Source organism: Nematostella vectensis, chromosome 1 (assembly GCF_932526225.1).
Source record: "Nematostella vectensis chromosome 1, jaNemVect1.1, whole genome shotgun sequence".
NCBI lineage: Eukaryota > Metazoa > Cnidaria > Anthozoa > Actiniaria > Edwardsiidae > Nematostella > Nematostella vectensis.
The window spans coordinates 7,220,732-7,234,888 of record NC_064034.1 but is presented as its reverse complement, the minus strand read 5'-3'; the positions used below and the strand labels follow the sequence as shown (position 1 = coordinate 7,234,888).

The 14,157-nt window shown below is 38.7% G+C and overlaps 1 protein-coding gene across 1 annotated transcript; it reads right to left on the bottom strand.

Annotated features, from left to right (window-relative positions):
• Positions 1 to 1,983: 1,983 nt before the first annotated feature.
• Positions 1,984 to 13,728, bottom strand: LOC116603011 (kinesin-like protein KIF2A). Its single transcript, XM_032363922.2, has 27 exons — positions 13,506 to 13,728; positions 11,336 to 11,430; positions 10,813 to 10,929; positions 10,255 to 10,300; positions 10,045 to 10,143; positions 9,782 to 9,848; positions 9,575 to 9,667; positions 9,390 to 9,438; positions 9,209 to 9,263; positions 9,048 to 9,103; positions 8,698 to 8,756; positions 8,582 to 8,629; positions 8,419 to 8,509; positions 8,192 to 8,255; positions 7,688 to 7,779; positions 6,978 to 7,043; positions 6,626 to 6,702; positions 6,359 to 6,433; positions 5,938 to 6,002; positions 5,630 to 5,784; positions 5,088 to 5,132; positions 4,910 to 4,977; positions 4,524 to 4,695; positions 4,033 to 4,137; positions 3,693 to 3,768; positions 3,263 to 3,325; positions 1,984 to 2,958 (listed from the first exon to the last, which is right to left on the bottom strand). Exons 1-27 carry the CDS (start codon positions 13,561 to 13,563, stop codon positions 2,879 to 2,881), a joined length of 2,136 nt encoding a protein of 711 aa, XP_032219813.1. The 5' UTR covers positions 13,564 to 13,728; the 3' UTR covers positions 1,984 to 2,878.
• Between the last annotated feature and the right edge of the window lie 429 nt (positions 13,729 to 14,157).

Genomic DNA, 14,157 nt, shown 5'->3' with positions numbered 1-14,157 from the left:
GGACTGGATTAGAAAGGGATGGATGTGAGGGGTTGGACTGGATAAGTAAGGGGTGGATGTGAGGAGTTGGACTGGATTAGTAAGGGGTGGATGTGAGGAGTTTGACTGGATTAGTAAGGGGTGGATGTGAGGAGTTGGACTGGATTAGTAAGGGGTGGATGTGAAGAGTTGGACTGGATTAGTAAGGGATGGATGTGAGGGGTTGGACTGGATTATTAAGGGGTGGATGTGAGGAGTTGGACTGGATTAGTAAGAAGTGGATGTGAGGAGTTGGACTGGATTGGTAAGAAGTGGATGTGAGGAGTTGGACTGGATAAGTAAGGGGTGGATATGAGGCGTTGGACTGGATTAGTAAGGGGTGGATGTAAGGAGTTGGACTGGATTAGTAAGGGGTGGATGTGAGGCGTTGGACTGGATAAGTAAGGGGTGGATGTGAAGAGTTGGACTGGATTAGTAAGGGATGGATGTGAGGAGTTGGACTGGATTAGTAAGGGATGGATGTGAGGAGTTGGACTGGATTTGAAAGGGATGGATGTGAAGAGTTGGAGTGGATTAGTAAGGGGTGGATGTGAAGAGTTGGACTGGATTAGTAAGGGATGGATGTGAGGAGTTGGACTGGATAAGTAAGGGGTGGATGTGAGGAGTTGGACTGGATTAGAAGGGATGGATGTGAGGAGTTGGACTGGATTAGTGTGGGGTGGATGTGAGGAGTTGGACTGGATTAGTAAGGGGTGGATGTGAGGAGTTGGACTGGATTAGTAAGGAATGGATGTGGAGTTGGACTGGATTAGTAAGGGGTGGATGTGAGGAGTTGGACTGGATTAATATGGGGTGGTGCAATTTTATACCATTACACCTTGGTTGGAATGTAAGTAGTATGGGGTGGCTATAAGTTGGACTGGATGTGGTAAGAGGTGGTTGTCGGTTGGACTGGATGTAGCAAGGGGGGTTGTAAGCTGGACATGATGTAGCAAGGGGTGGATGAAAGTTGGAGTTGATGTGATTTTTTTCTTTCACTCTTTCAGTAGTGTAACTACAGTAAGAGGGATTATTATATGGCTACGATAGTACGCGCGCTGTGATCGGCTTATTGGTAGTCGTGACATTCCCGTATTGCCCGTCTCTGATGGCGTTACGGAATTCCGTATTGCCCTACGAAAATTTTTTCACAATTTTCTGTTTTTTGAATTTTTTTCCACCTTCAAACTGCAAAATGAGCAACAGCGAACAATCAAGTAGCAAATTCCAATACCCAGAAGAAGCAGAAATGGTTGGTTGGCGGGCCGTCTTTTTCCGTATCCGGAGCGGGACATTTTGTGAGCTTTTTGTGTTGTTTTGTTCGGTTGCACGAATTTCGCTAAAACAAAATCGACCAAAAAACCAAAGCAACAACAACAAAAAAATGGGAATGGACGAGCACTATGAGTCGGAGATTTATTATCCTGAAGAGAAAAATTTTGAAAAAAAGAAAAAACAATAAGATTACGAGTCGGCGAGCGCCACCGATAGCCAAGAAATACATCGGGTAAACAAAGGCAAATGAATAAATAACAAGGGGTGTAAAGGCCCAGAAAAGTCTCTTGAAGATAAAAGTACTACCTGTTATTTGTAAATGCATTATTTTCATCAAATAAGAAAGCGGCACAAAGCAATTGGCCTTTTCATTGTACTTCAGAAGTTTGTTCTCTACATACCGTGGATTTTTCGAACTAAACAATCCATTCATGCCATGAAGACTGACATCTGAGCTTTTTTTTGTTATTGTTTGGATCAACTTCATCTATGATAAAACTTGTAGCTTCCAAAAAGTGCAAATAGAAAGAAAATAGCCTGAAAAGTCGTCCAATTACTTGTTGTTGAGTCTTTTCACTCATTTAAACTTTATAACTGTAAACGTTTCTGTCAAGTCGTTACCCTTGCAAAGTCAGGCGAGGGAAATCAGTTTTCTGTTTGCTATTGACTTGACTTGAACATTCAACACCATCGAGACACAAAGTTTTATTTCAGTCTAAAATTCCTGAATACAACAGATGGATTGCTAAATTATTTTTTTCATGATCCAAGTAATGCTTTGGGCCACATTTGTTTAGTGTCCGTTCACTCCCACATAGCCAGTAATAGCTTGCAGCCAGGAACCGTGCACATCACAGTACAAAATATACTTCAGACCTGCGACAACTGGTCAATACTAGGAGTACCCTAGTGCCTTTTTTTATAGCCGATTACGTGTTGCGCCCGCCAAGAATTCAAATTCCTTGTATTGTAGTTTTATTTGGCTTGATAATACTCTATTTCAAACAGGACTAATATTTTGGCTTCTAGGCGGGTCCAAAACTAAAATAGACGCTATGAAGGTCAGTGGAACAAAGTTCAGCGGAAGGCGAGACATTGCTTACTCAAAGGACTAACCTCCATATTTGGTTGGTCACTATGCACGTGATTATCCGGGAACAAAACGTTTAAGGCTGCAAAACTTAAACGCGTAACATCTTGATTTCTTTTCCTTATATGCTGTTTCGTTAGTTGTCATTTATTCACGTTTCAAATCCCTTATTTGTGGATAATGTCCAGAAATTCGACAGAACGTCAAGCCAATGTCGAACCCTGTCCACTGTCTCTCAAAAAAAAAAAAAAAAAAGTCACATGTCAGAATACGTCATAATATGAACACGCGTTTCGCAGGCCTTTACCATTAAAAAAAATACATTCATGTGAATCTGTCTGGGAGTCAAGTTGGACAATTACAAGGCAATAATAAATAAACACTCTCTTATACCCACACTATTATTCTATATACAACTCCCGCTAATCCAAGCAACGTGTGGGGATTGCACTTCCACCTGCGGTCTGTCTGTTAAAATAATTTACTCTTCGCTGTCTAATAGCCCGGTAGTTTACGGATGTTCCGGCTAGCCACCTCCTCCTCCTCGAGACGTCTGCGAAACTGGTTCACTTTATCTGTCAAACATAAGTCAATATGATTAGAAAAGCCCTCTCCTTTGTATCACACCAAAGAAAACGCAAATAAAGAAAGCAATTTTACGACTCCTCACAGTATCGATTCTGGAAAAGCATCCCTTCCGTTGCTTTATTCAGGTATCAGCTTCAAAAGTGGATTTTTTTTAATTTTTTTTCGCAAATAGACCTTTGTGTTTTTAAAGTGAGCAATCAGAAAGAAGTGTCTGACCGATATCGCGTAGTGCTGTTCCTAAATGAAGCAAGTCTGCATTTCTAATATACATTTGTTCTTGCACTACCTTACCTCTCAGTTCAGTGAATTTCTGTATTTTCTGGGCGAGGATCTCGTCCAAACGTTTGACGTAATCTGGAAATAAGATACAGAATTTTGAGGAAAGTCAAATACTGTTATTGCTCTCCCGTATAAGCGCCTGACCAAAGAAAACAACAACAACAATATTAATGAGCACCTCTACCGAAGGGGGCTGTTCGTTAGAAGTGAAGTTATGAACACTGACTATACTACCAGCCACAACATTTTATCATTGGATGCTTGTTTCGTTATGGATTTTACTCCTTGCACGTAGTAAAAAAAAATACTTTTTATTTAGAAATAAAACGGATTTTGAAATAAGCGCCTCCCCCGAATAGGCGCCTCGCCTGGGGTATTTAAAATCAAAAAAAGCACTGCGGCACTTATTCGAGAAATTCAGTGAGCGGCACATGCAAATTACCCTCCACGTTATAATCGACGTCTGAGTCCACTCTCTCGACCAAGTGCTCCTCTTCTTTCAGTAATGTTTTGGCCTCCTGGAAGATAAAAACACGATGTCACTTGGTGCGCTTAGCACAGAAACAATTATCACAGAAATACTGGGTAAGATAATTCAGATCTAAAAGTATAGACTGAACAGTAAGATCAATGAACAATAACAGTTTTGTTGAGTAGTTCTGTATTCATTAAGCGTTTTATACATTACACAGTCTGTATGGTTTTGGTAACAAAGCCTGATAACCCGAAAACAACAACAACAACTTGTGTCCAAGTACACTAGTATCTTTTTTCTAGTATACCTTTATGGTACACTTGTGATCATCAATAATTTTGTCTTCAATGTCATTCAGTTGAGAGACAGCCTCGTGGAAGGTATATAAATCCTGAGAGTTATCCCTGGAGCCCTGTACACAAAACATCATGATTGTGAAACAGTATTTTGAGAGAACAGCCGATAGGAACAAGTACAAATCCGGGGAGTTATCCTTGGAGCTCAGTACACAAAACAAAGTGAAAGACAGCCTTGTGGAACGACTATAAATCCTATTATTCCTGGAGCCCTGTACATTCCATCCAATTTCTGAAATCTGTACATTCCAAACAACGGGAGTATGGTGGAAAAAAAGCCTAGCAAAGCTGTTTGCATACTATACTCATACTACTATATAGAAGAGGCTGTGATGTCTTCTTTAAGTTGGGTGAGCCGAGCGAGTCAACGCTAGCAATGCTGGGATATGTCGTCGACGATGTTTACATCAGGGATTGACATCCTTAAAGTATTGGGACTCACACTATGTGTACAGAGCAGCGCAAGGTCCACGTTGTTGACGTTTTTATCGCCCATTGGCGAAAGATCATCGTCGTCCTCTTCAACTTCTTCCTCGTCGTCTCCCTCGCCAACTTCACCACCATTAGCAGGCGGTCGCTTACGGTTTCGCTTCTCAGGGCCCAGCTCCTTAACCCTGGAGTTAGAAGGCAGCAGATAGGATTGCTAGAAGTCAATATTATATATAAAGAAAATCTATCTGGATTTACTTCACTCACTTTACGTTCACTCAGACCAGACATAACAAGTGTGGAGAGTGAAGGTAGAGACTTATCTATCAAAGACTGCTGAGGGTGCCTCAGAATGTCAAGGCGTGATCATTGGTGTTCAGGGTAAATGAAGTGGTTTACCTGTCAGCGTATCGGAGGGTGTTCAGGGTGTGCTCACAGCAGCTCATCCCGGGGGAGATCATGGCAATCTGCACACAGCCACAAATAAGTATATTAGAAAGTAGATAAAAAATTTAATAAAAGAATGCACTCTAAATAAACCGTATAAAGCCGCACATATGCAAACTTGAGTCCGTACCATGCATGTCTTGGAATTCTCCCCGATAAACGAATCTCTCAGGACCTGGTAGAATGAGAAATAGTAAATAAGTTAAAATCTGTATGGTAGGTGAACTAATCTAAAATTTGGGATAAGTACCCCTTATGGCTGATATGGAGTCTATACTGTAAAGAGCCGACTCATACTCAGAAGCGCTTATTTTAAATAAATATCTTATTGAATTTTGGAAGCTTAACACCATCTTATATTAAGTGGGTGCCGATAAACGTAATCGAGACCACTATCGTGACACGACGTACTTTATGTCTGACAACAGAATAAAGCTCAGGCTCGGAATTGTTTGTTTTTCAGGAAAAACGAAAGCCAGATAACACGAAAAAAAAACCTGGATCCAAGGCAAGAAAAAAAAAAAATGAACTAGCGACAGAAGCAGGAATCCAAGCCGGAACCCATTATTGAGAGCCACAGGCACTACAGAGCAATTATGCTCAGCCAACTGCCCAACTCAGGCTACCCTTACAGTGAAGTAAGACTAGATAAATCACATTGATATTCCACACCTGTGTTAGTTTACTTGCTCGGAATGGCAGGTGAGCCCCCTTCCTTCCAAGGGCACGTATACACTCCTTGAGAGCCAGCAAACTCTTATTAATCTCTGCCCCTTCCAGTCGAGTCTGTCGGTCAGCGGTGGATGTGTCAGCACCTCGCTCATTACCTGTGATTGCAAGGCGTTAGTGGCAGCACAAAGCTGTGATACTTAGGATAAAGATCACCACCAGTACGACGAACTGGGATACTCTCAGCAGCAAGATTAATTAACGAGAATTTCCCTTACAAATCTTCGATACTTAGGGTATAGATTACTCACCAGCAAGATCAATCAACGAGAATTTTCCGTAAAGGTGACCTCCTGAGCCATCCTTGGCGTAACCCCTACAGAGAACACGTAACGGTACAGTTAGTACCCAGGACACAAAGGTAAGAGGATGTAACAAGATCACGCAGTATAAAAAGTGGATGAACGTGTGATCTCAAAGTAATCAGATTACAACCCATGCATTAAGTGGTTAAAGAATAAGGTGGAAGAGCACTTGATTGCATAGCAGCCAGCTTACATCTTGTGCAAAACAGGGGTGAGAGAAAATGTGCACATGCAAGAAAGAAGTGGAGAGAGAGTATGTGATCGAGCAGTTATCGAGATCAAGAGTCACACAGCATTATGTCACACAAGGAGGACAGCACTGACTGAGTACTCATATCAGAAAATTTTAAAAGTAACAATGACTCACCTTTTTCTGAGCACAATCTGGAAGACTGCATGTGACCGTGATGAGTTCTGATTGGCAGACGTCTGTCCTGAAGTTCTGGAATTCATGTGCAAATGTCATAACACTGATGGAGTGAAATGTTAAAATGAAATGAAAAGCATAAACAAATTGGTGGACAACCTGGGTGCTCATATTTTGAAATGAAAAAAACAATCTAACAACAATAAAGAGGGTTCCAAGTCTTCGACTTTGTTTTATGACTATATGGCTGAGATGCCGTTAAGTTACCTAAGTTTATTCCCGAGGTCAATGAGCTTGAGCACATCTTGAACGTTGTGGACAATCTTTTCCTGAAGCTCACAGACCTGTAGAAAAAGACGGTAATACTTCACACAGGGACTACAGACAAGCACTTCCACAGTAACCAAGTGGTGGATCCAGTTGTTAAAAAGGGGTGTGGATAGGGGGACCTGACATGAGTTTTTTTACACAAAACAAAAAGCAGACTTTAATCTTACTCCTCAAAAAGGGGGGTGGTTTGGTTTGGATTCCACCCAAACCACCATTTCCCTGTACCTGTCACTGTGTTGTTTTATAGATAACATATGCATTTTCCAGCAAATCGTTTACCAGTACCTACCTGGACTTGCTGGTTTCCATCTTCAAGGACTCGCAGCTTCTTGCGTTTGTTCAATAAATCAAAAACCTGGATCAAAGAAGAACGATTAGTAACCAGGGTTTTATAAGTACTTATCCCTGAATAACCTCAAATGCAAGCGGTACAGCCAAAAATTGGGAAAAGATGCTAAATCTTTTCCGGCTCTTAAAAAAAAAAATATTATATTTCTTCTTGTTATTGTTGTTTGGGCTCCAATAAGTAAAAAACGTTTATAGGGAAGCCTAGATACCCACAAAATATGCAAGGGTAAAAGCCATTTCGATGGATGGATTTAAGATTTACCAGGCCCTTATTTCTTTTAAAAGACCTTGGACTGGGTAAGGGTTATATTTTGGCCACTTACGTTGTGGCTAACCATCAACTCCCTTCCTTGATAACCTGATTGGTTTCACGGGAGCAGGTAATAGCAATGAGCTTGGAGCTTGCATAGAATGCAAGAGGGACTTCTCCCATTCATTGCAGGGTAATTGCAAGTTTGAGAATTCTCTCTCTCTCTATTTCTTCCCCTTAACTGCTAGTCTCTGTCAGTCAAATTACAAATCCTTAACCTCAAATAACACCAAGGTGTTGGATGAAATACATTGAACATGAGCTTGCACATTACTCAAAATCACAGCAAAAAGTAGGTACCTATAGTAAGTTGATGGTTGTTCCTTCCAAGGGATGCTTACCTTACTGCCATAAATTTCGAAGTAACTACAAGAGATGACCAAGTCTTTGCCCTTGTGCTTTGGATGCTTGAACAACTTGAAGACATCAGTTGCTGAGGAGACCAATAAAGTATTCAGTGGATGATAGACGGAAGGCAACAATTAGAAAAAACCTTGACACAAAAAGCTAAGTCATCCTTAATGTGTTAGAGTGTGGAGTTTTCTTCATTTGCCATAATGGCAGAAAGGAACTATTTGACTAACAAAAAAGTTACAATGGAGATGTTTTCAATCAAAGCTACTAATTGTATTCTTGCTTATCAGCTAGCTTTTTTTCAAATGTAGTGGCCATGGTAGCAAATGCATCACATGGTGTTGAATTATGTGGTTTGTGCTCAAAGTCTAACTGAGTGTTCCTCTTTATTTTAAAATCAATCTGTGTGTGTGTTTTTTATCAGGCATCCACACTAGAAATAAGTAAATAAACCACTGACAAATATGAATCATGACAAATCTTATACACACCTGCAAGGGCATATATACCATTGGATGAATCCTGCTGCTTTCCAGTAAACGTCCCACCCATTGTCTGTAGACAAAGCATGCAAAGGTTTGTTCTACAATACAGCATTTTGTAATTTTTGGCCCGCTGTAAAGAGGTTCCACTTTGCTTTTCCCTGTCCCTCCATGAATGTGGACCATGCATACCCTTACCCACTTTGGTACAGATGCCCCTCAACACACATACTTACATGTGTTTTCCCACTGCCTGTCTGCCCATAAGCAAAACAGGTTGCCATTCCCTGGTTAAAAATACACTCCACCAAAGGCTTTGCAGTGTATCTGAAAGCACAAGACATTGTCAGACTTCATTAACTTACTCCAGGTTTGAACTTGTTTTGAAGCAGGACATACCTGTACACAAGGTCATTTCCTGCACTCTCATCAAAGGCATAGTCAAACCTAGAAAAAAACACTTTATGCCATCAGAGAACATTATAACGATAAACAAAGCCATTAACTGCACTTACCAGAACTTGTGGTTTTCCAGATACTTTGTCAGATCAACCTTTAACTTGCATTCATGTATCTAGAACAACAAATACAAAAACAGGACATGAGTTATCAATAGGAGAATATGAGTCAAAAGAAGGACATTTTAACAGTACAGCGCAACTAGTAATGCTTATTGTGACCAATCACACAGAAAATAATTAATATTTCTCAGCTAATCTGAAATTGTTGCTGGTAATTCTGAAGAAGAGACAATAAATTTTCCACACCGTCCTTTGTATTGCATCTATTTTGTGTTCAAACTTCACTGGTTGCATTACAAATCCTTTAAATCTAAAACTATCTTTAATTCCTGAAAAGTACTTACGACACAATAATCTGTCTCCGGGACGATGCAAACATCAACCTCTTTTTTAGCAAGTTCTACAGAAAACAAAAAAAAGCCTTATTTTGTTTATTTCTGACCCTAAAATCGCGAATATGTAGTAAATGAATAAAACTACAGTACTCTAAAACAGCATGCCATACCTTTTTTAGACAAAGGTCTTTTCCTTACACAGACAGTAATTTGATGGTCCGTTATCTGTTAACAGATAAAGCAAGGTGAGAAATAGTGCCTTCAAATGTAAAGAAAAAATATATTTCTTTACAGCCTCTGCCACTCAAAATCAAGCACTATACAGCAATCACGAAAACAGGAAAAACTTACAGGCTCATTCATGGTCATTTGTCGTAAATTCAATCCATCTTGATATTCCCTAATGATAAAATTAAAAGCAGAATAAGATTATATGTTCTCTGTCTGTCTGTAGATACAAACACCTTCATCCACCCAAACTCTACCAACCAGTTTACCTTACATATAGATGTTTATATAATATGTAGTAAACCCACCGGATCATCTGTATGAACTCCCAGTTTTGATTGCCAGGATCATACTCCTGCTGTAACTTCATCCTCTGTTCCTTCTGCTCTTGTTGTTGAGCTCTGAAATAAATAAAATATCTCAAATCTTTTTTCATGTCAAAGATAATAAAATATAAATGATATCAATTCAATTATTTGTTTATTTTGAAAAAGAATAACAAAATGACAGCCTACCGCCTTTCTTCTCTATTCTTCTTCAGTCTCTCAACCTCTTTTACACAATTAGATCGTCTTCTGCCAGCTGTCAAGAGTATCATATGGTAGTTTAAGCCAAGTGCCCAGTACAAACAGCAACAAACAAAAAAAAAACACTAAAAACATTTTTTTGCTGTCCATACACCATACTGCATAGCAGTGCTCCTATTGTCAGAATAAGTAGAGTATCAGTAATAAAGGTGACTACTATTTCCACCCTTGAAAGCAGAAAGAAGACTTACCCACACTAGAGGATGAGCTCTCTTTGCGAGGCGGTGGGGCTCCTCCATTTGTCTCCTCATCATTATTTAGGTTGAGAGCAGATGGTCTTTCATTTTTACCTGAAGAGGGTAAACCTTTTTTAATACTTATAAACAATCGACATGACAGTGCATACAGTATCTCTATGTAATAGTATAGTCTCAGAGTGTGCTGTGTAAACTCCTTCCCACCTTTTGTGGCTTTTGGTGTAGAGACAGGTTGGTCTTTTGGTGCGTTCTGTGGAATAAGAAAAACAAAATCAGTGTTAAACTATTCTTATATTTTATATGACAGACAGGACGGACTCACCTCAGTAATACTTAGCATGGCACTTATCAGGAATTGCTGGTACCACAGGGTGATTATTATTTGACAGACTGGACAGATTTACCCCTGGTAACATGTGGTGTGGCACTAACATACTCTGGACATGCTAGTAACACAGGGTGAATACAATATGAAAGACTGAACAGACCCGCCCTGGTAATGTTGACATGGTACTTATCCTAGACAAGCTAGTACCACAGGGTGAATTTTACAGTGCATGACAGACTGGATAGACTCACACTGGTAATACTTGACGTGGCACTAATACTGGCTAGCTAGTACCATGATAAATATTACAGTATATGGCTGACTGGACTGACTCTTCCTGGCAATACTTGACAATGGCATTTATCCTGGACTACTGTAACTAGTACCACAGGATGAATAATTATTACAGTATATGGCTGACTGGACAGACTCACCCTGGTAATACTTGGTGTGGCACTTATTCTGGACTTGCTTATCCCAGGAACTGCTGCTTTGGGTTTGGGTTGTACAACTAGTGCAGGGTTCAGGGCGAAAACCTGATCTATCTCAATCTAGAAATATAATAGAATAATGTGACTTTAATCTCACTTGTGATCTTCTATTAATAGGATTAGGTGTCAATGTCATGTGGTGATAAAATAGATTTATGGCTGCATTACAATTTAGTCATAAGCTAATGAGTGCTGGAAATTGTGCTAAAACACCAGGTGGCCTTAATGGAAAAATATAAACAATATAACCGGTATTATTTATCATGCTCTTTTTTCACAATACACACAAAGTACTTTAATGTGAGTTGTCTTTCTCAGAGTTTGAGTGCTGTTACATATAATAAAATAACATTGAAAAGACAGACTTCAGTCATCTTGTCTAGTGATAGGTAAGAGAGATTTTTTTTTCAGTGGTCACAACATCAAATTTTGTCTAGCATTCTAAACAGGACACATCTTTACGTACCTCTTTTCCCTTGGTCTCTCCATTTTCATACCATTCTACAGTTACACTTTTCGTGTCCAAATTGACACCGCTAACCAAGGCAGAGTGGACACGGCCTGGAAGTAATATAAATAGACAAATCCTGAGAGAGCCTTCATCATTATCAAAGTCATTGTCATCATCACGACAATATCAGCACCATAATCATCAACATCATTATGATTATTAATGTCATCATCCTCATCAGCACCATAATTAATATCAACAGCATCATTATCATCATCGTTTTAATAACCACCATCATTATCAATATCATCATCATCATTTTAATAACCACCATCATTATCAATGTCATCATCATCATTTTAATAACCACCATCATTATTATCACTATTACTATCACCACCATAAATATCATAAATATCGTCATTATTATAATCAAAACTATCAACATCAACTCCTTCATCGTTGTAACTGTCATCATCATCTACTTTATTTAAAAGTAGATCTACTAAACCCCTCTATATACGCCCCTGTGTCTTCATTTTTGTAATAAGTATCAGCCACATAATTATCCTCATAAACATCATCATCATAATCACCACCTTTTATCATTATGTATATATATATATATATATATATATATATATATATATATATATATATATATATATATATATAATTTTTGTAGATAACTGTTCCAAAAGCTGCAAATCTTACCTTTCTGTATTCATTGTAATTATGGTACTGTCACAGATGTGTTATAGTAGGTGAGATTGTTATTTGGTAACAGATTATTGTAGAAATACAGCTAGACTACATTTCTGTAGAACCTTTAATCAATAGCACAAAAAGAGTTGCTTTTGATTCATTTACATTTAATAATAAATATACAAGTTGCAATATACAAGTTGCAAGCTGCAAATCTTACCTTTTTGTATTCGCAGTAATTATGGTACTGTCACAGATATGTGTTATAGTAGGTGAGATCGTTATTTGGTAACAGAATATTGTAGAAATACAGCTAGACTACATTTCTGAAGAACCTTTAATCAATAGCACAAAAAGAGTTGCTTTTGATTCATTCACTTTTTAATAATAAATATACAAGTAATAATAAAAAATAACAAATAATAATGCATAAAATTACTTATTATCTTATTTTTGTAGATTAGGGAATTTTTCCTCAGATTATTGAATTTCAACACTTTCAAATCAAAATATTTTGGTTTTATCTCAATTGACCAAACACCCAAAATAATTGAGATGACATGTCGCTGTATAAGAATAGTTTTAAAATTAGAGTAGAAAGATTCTTTATTTGATGTGTTACTTTGTTCCTTTACACAGGTGTATCGCTGTCACATGCTTGCTTCTAAACACGTCTTAAATCCAGACAAAATGTCTCCTAACCCAAGGCAAACATTAATCCATAAAACTAATTAACATGAAATTCCACAAAATAATTAAATGTCTGGCTAACATCTCACAAATCCTTTATTGTTTAAATCAAAGCTATGTTTAAATACCATCACATCGCCATGGGAAATTTCAATTGTTTCCATGAGCAATATGTAGCAGGTATCAAATAAACTGGACTTAGTATTTTGTGCAACATGATTGTTTTCTCTATGGGCTATAAATATTGTATTAAACTAAAATGGCGACGAAATTGTACTCAGAGATGAGTCTATTTTCTTGTTCCCCACGAATAGATGTAATCGTTTATTCTAGAGCTATGCTATTTAGATAGGGAACGGCACTGGAAAAAGCCAACATACCATCAGTTAGCATAGGAACAGCACCCCTCAAAATCCCAGTACACCCAAATAGAAAATCGCGCTTATGCCCCGTTGTTCTAATGAATTATCTTAAACCTCAGTAGATCACACAAATATGATACAAGTGCTAGTACTGAAAAATATATTTTTTTTTACTGTAACTAGGGTACTTTTATGAAATAAACACAGATAACGAAAGAACAAACACGGTGTGTGCGACCCTTGTTAGGTAGGTTTGATTGTCTTGTCGCGTGTCGTGGTATAGGTGCTAAATAGCTAGTCAAGTGAGAGTCAAGCAGTGAGAACTTCGAGGCATGGTCCATTTACAGTGGCTTACCGTTGGAACTGAATCAAATATGAACGCCTTGCAAGAGATAGCGAGTCCGGCCCCTTCGTAACGGATAACTTACCATCAGTTCGCTGAATATCCACCTTAGATCCAACGGCAACTTTGCTGTATTTATCCATTGCATGAATAAAGCCGTGGTTCAGCTATTCCGTAAAGTTTAAAGCCGAGCTAATTTACACTTATGATAGTTTCTCATGCAGTTCCCGTGTTTGACGTTTGAATTTGTATTGAGTTTTCGCTTGAAGTGCGTTAAAAAATGGCGGCCTGCGCCCGTGTTTACCAACAACCTTTACCAGCGGTCTATCCTGACTAGAGCCAGTCTCCTGAATGGGCGGTATAAAATTTTGGGGGGAGGGGGTAGTGGGGGAAGGAAAACATCGGGGGAGGAAAACAATTCACCAAAAACTGGAGTTCGACTCTGCCAAATTTTCGTCCTTAATAAGACTTCTTCTTGAGTCTGCCCTGAAAAAGTCTTATTGAAGACAAAAATTTGGCAGAGTCGAACTCCAGTTTTTGGTGTATTGTAACATTCTTCTGGTTCACGAACACTTTCTGTATTTATTCTTATTGATTTTCCCGGGGGAGGAAAACATATACAGATATTTTACAGATATAGATATTTTACAGGTTCCCGGCCTGAACACTTTCGAACACTGTAAGACTGTATGTAAAGAGGTAGCCCAATCAATTGATAACACAGTAAACATTGTACG